At 52.0% G+C, this 4,135-nt stretch overlaps 1 protein-coding gene across 1 annotated transcript; it reads left to right on the forward strand.

Annotated features, from left to right (window-relative positions):
- The first annotated feature begins 1,842 nt into the window (after positions 1 to 1,842).
- On the forward strand, positions 1,843 to 3,862 carry LOC111638545 (acetylcholine receptor subunit beta-like 1). The gene is made up of 2 exons (XM_023384271.1): positions 1,843 to 2,019; positions 3,535 to 3,862. Exons 1-2 carry the CDS (start codon positions 1,962 to 1,964, stop codon positions 3,747 to 3,749), a joined length of 273 nt encoding a protein of 90 aa, XP_023240039.1. The 5' UTR covers positions 1,843 to 1,961; the 3' UTR covers positions 3,750 to 3,862.
- The last annotated feature ends 273 nt before the right edge of the window (positions 3,863 to 4,135 follow it).

Raw genomic sequence — 4,135 nt, forward strand, 5'->3', positions numbered from 1 at the left:
TTATTGCTTATAACCTTTATGTAAACTCGTGTGTTTAGTGTTTTATTATTATTTTTTTTTTAGTGTATTGACACTGAAAATCTAGGTTAGATAGATATATAATTGAGGAAACACAGCGTAATCGAACGTTCCAGTGCCAAAATTTCCATTAGTTCCGAGCCAAGGAACATTTGGAACGACGTCAGAATTATACGGTGTCAATTTTGAATTACGTTTCCGGTTCCGGTATCAAAAAATCATCGTCAATTATTTGCCTGGAAAAGCAAGCAATTAATTAACCCTTTACGTCATCGGGTTTAAAGGTTAAAATATAGAAAGAGGGTTAAATCTACCCGGAAACTAACACGTGTTTCCGGTTAACAAAACACAATTTCTTAAGAAATTTTACGGAAATCGAACCCATCCGATCGCTAGATTACATTGTAGTCTACGTAACAATATACAATTTACCAGTCTATTGTTACGTATCCCCCTCTGTTACGTATACTGTAATTCCGGATCGAAATAATAGTGATTTTAGTAGAGTGCAGCACGGAACACGACGTAATACGTTACGTTTAAAAAAAGTATATATATATATATATATATATAATTACGTCTCAGTGCGTTACGGTAATAAAAGCCAATTTCGAACATTGTTACTATATAAAATCTCGAGTTACGAGCCGATAAATTAAAGCTAAAACAGAGAGAAGTCGCGTAACTTCTAAGCGATTTTGTCGTTACGTTACGCTATTTCGTTAAAATTAACTGGCGTAACACGTCTTTCGCTTTTATAATTAATCGATTGTAGTGTTTTGATGGCGATTTCTATCGTTTATATGTAATGACGTCGGTAAAAAATAGGAAAGGTCACGCGCCTTTCGTGAGTTGAGGGTAAGCTCTATATGCAAATAAGGGGGCGAGTTCGATAGCCACGTAATCATTCGATTCCTCTAGCTTCAAACCAAGCTAAAATCTTATTCGCTCAGCACGCTAACGTTTAATTAATGTGTAATTCGAGAGAAATCGTTAACACGCCACGTCATCGCCCCCCGGGTCCAGATGCAAATCGGGATCATCCTCCTCCTCCCCCTCAAATATGAAACGAGTAGGGATAATAATTATAATCCGGGTAGGAAGTTCAGGGTATTTTCAGACACGCGAAACGAGAGCCGTTACCAGGAAACGTGACGAAAGAGGGAGATATTTTTTCGTAAACACTTCGCCCGTGTTTTTCGAATATACAAAGGAAAATATTAAATCACGTTTGATATTTAGGGGGTTAAATTCGGGGGAGAAACACGCGAGTAGAAGGGCGAGCGACGTCAGATCGGCGGTTACGTTGTACGCGTTACGTTTTACAACGTAATTCCCGTATTAAAATAACAATTGATTATAATCTGAGTTACGTCATAAACAATCTTCGCAACGCAATCGATACAAATTGTTAACGTTTATTTACACCCCGAAGCGGCAGAGGAATTCCCCCGTTTCCGGGCCGTTTCAAGAGGAAACGGGGGGACGGAACCACCCCCGTCGCGCGGGTTTCGCCCCGGAACCGGAAGAGAAAAAAACGCTCCGAGCCTTCCGAGCCCGTAAAGGAACGGCCCGACTCCCGGCCCGCCGGAAGTGGGAAGAGTAAGCGGAAAGAAGGCGGTGGCCCCGCCGTTCCGGCCCGGAATTTGACTCCTGCCGGGAGCGGGGGGCGGGAAGAGAAGCGGGGGAAGGGCCCGGAGGGCCCGGGAGGGACGGGAGGGACGGCGGGCGCCCGGCTCCTCCGGCCGTCTGCCTCCACTCCCCCGAACGAATGCGAAGAGCCAGCAGGAGTAGCCGATTCTCCGTACAGTCGGAGGGCGACCATCGCGCCACTATCACGTCAGCGACAATGCGGAGACAACGCTAGCGACCGCGCCGAAGGAGTGGTGTGTGTGTGAGTGCGTGTTCACGTAGTCCCGGGGAATGACAGGACTGTCGGAGTAATGAGGACTGCGGGCTTCTCGGCCGTCTGGCTGTTGACGACGGCGTTGGTATTTCCAGGTGAGTCCGATTCCTCTGCCCCGCCGATCGATGCCCAAAATGGCCGATCGTCGGCGGAGGAGGACGAGCGGCCCGTCCGTCGCGCCGGCGCTTCTCCCACTCGGCACCGCGGAAAATTCCCTCGGACCCGTCCGCCTCCCCTCCGCGACGTGTGTGCCACCGGCCCGCACCCCCGCGCGGAAGGCTTCGCCCCGTCCGGCCCCCTCTCCCTCTTTTTTTTTTTTCTTTTAAATTTCTACCCCGGTCCCCGGCGCTCGCCGTCTCCGCCCGGTCACGGCCGTTTTCGGGCCTCTCCTACCCCCGCCTGGGCCCGGGCGCTCGGGGCCTCGACGGCGGCGGTTCGTTCGTCCCCGCCAAAGATGCCGGAGGATCGATAACTGCCTTCTTCCCGCATCCCGGTGTCGGAGACGGTGTCGGAATCCTCCCTTATTCTTTCCTCTTCCCGTCGTACCCCGCGTGCGGGCCGATCGGAAGATTCGGGCCCGAGAAGTAGCGCGCGCGGGCCGCCTGGCGTTCTCCGCCCCGCGCGCCGCTGCCGATCTGGAAACTAAGCCTTATCCGATTCTCCCCGCGGTAGGGAAATATCTTTGAGTTCCTCCGAAGGGTGATAGCTCGGGGAGCAAAGTTGTTTCTTCCCCCTTACCGGGGGCCTGGTTTGTGGCCTCCACCTTGGAGTTAAATGCTCTCCTCTGGACCGAGAAGCGGCGCGCGCGCTCAGGCCTCTTCCCCTTGAAAATGGACGAAAACGTTGATTTTCTAGAAAGCGTGGAGAATAATCGGAATTTTTCCCGGATAATTCGATCGAGGGGTGGAAAATGGGCGCGCGTGACCGACCCGTTTAATGGCGGACTATACGGGATTTTGTTTACCAATACTTTTGTAGGAACCGGGAGGAGGAGGAGGAGGAGGAGGAGGGATTATCTTCCTCCGATTACTCGGATCATCCTCGACGGATTTAATTATGCTCCGGTTAAAAATAGGAGGTCGATCGATACATCTCGGCGTCGCTTCTCGAGAAGTCACTCACTCCCCCCTCTTCTCCTCGCGAGATTTGCTACCAAAACTGCAGTTTCGGCCGCTCTCCCTCGCGCCGTCCGAATAGGATTCGAGAGGAAATTGCCGGATAAACGGGAATGCCGACCGGTTAAAAGAGAATGGGAGGCGTCGAACGGCGTCGGCGAAGGTAGCGGTGTGGCCCGACAATCGATACCGACGGCGTAAGAGCCGGGGTCGCGACCGGCGTCGACCGCGTAGCTCGCCACGCGCGCCGCTCCCATATTGCGTGACGTTTTGCGCCGTTAAATCGAGATTATCGGCCGGCGCACGCTCCGCCTGCGGGGTCACGAACCGCCGACGCCTTCGGCCGTGGCGCTCGGCCCAATTTATTTGTAATTTAATTATCGTCGGTTGCCAAACCCCCGACGGCGCGCCGAGCCGGCGCGGCGCTCGAGAGCGCGCGCGCGAAAGAGAGAGCGACAGGAGGAATTAACGAGAAATTGGTGTGGTTCCTTTCAGCGAACTGTTCCGAAGACGAAGAGAGACTGGTCAGAGATCTGTTTCGCGACTACAACAAGCTCATCAGGCCCGTGGAAGTGATGAAAGAGACGGTGGAAGTGCAATTTGGTCTGTCTTTCATTCAGCTCATCAATGTGGTAAGTCCACCCCTGCCTGTCGCGTCGTGCGCGCCGGAAGCGGAAGATCTTTCCACTTCCTTCCGCCGCCGGAAGTGACGGAAATGAGCCGGCGCGGGGTATCGGTAACCCTCTACCCCCCGACGGGACGTCACGCCCGGTTCCGGTCCGAACCGAGTTCGCCTTTTGGACCGGGGCCAAAAAAGGAAGGATCCGACTAAACTCGACTTTTTTTTTTGTTTTTTTTTCTTTTCTTTTACCTTATTCTTGGGGGGGAAGTGGAAACAATCGATTTCCTACCCCCGTCTACTATTATCCGTCTACGCGCGCCACCGATACCAGCAGTATTGCGTTACGGACAGACAACGGTTTGGGATCTTCCTTTTCCCTCTTCTTATACGTCACTTAAACGTCACTTCCTTTTTGTCACCACCTCATAATTCGTCTCGGTATTACCCGTTTTACAGGCGACAAGACACTACCTT

The sequence above is a fragment of the Centruroides sculpturatus genome, unplaced genomic scaffold, assembly GCF_000671375.1.
Source record: "Centruroides sculpturatus isolate CEXI.00-Female unplaced genomic scaffold, Cexi_2.0 scaffold1194, whole genome shotgun sequence".
NCBI lineage: Eukaryota > Metazoa > Arthropoda > Arachnida > Scorpiones > Buthidae > Centruroides > Centruroides sculpturatus.

Excerpts from the sequence above, each read along its gene's own strand:
- LOC111638545 (XM_023384271.1), top strand. The coding sequence starts at position 1,962 with ATGAGGACTGCGGGCTTCTCGGCCGTCTGGCTGTTGACGACGGCGTTG. Across the intron at positions 2,020-3,534 it reads GACGGCGTTGGTATTTCCAG|CGAACTGTTCCGAAGACGAA; the intron begins GTGAGTCCGATT and ends GGTTCCTTTCAG.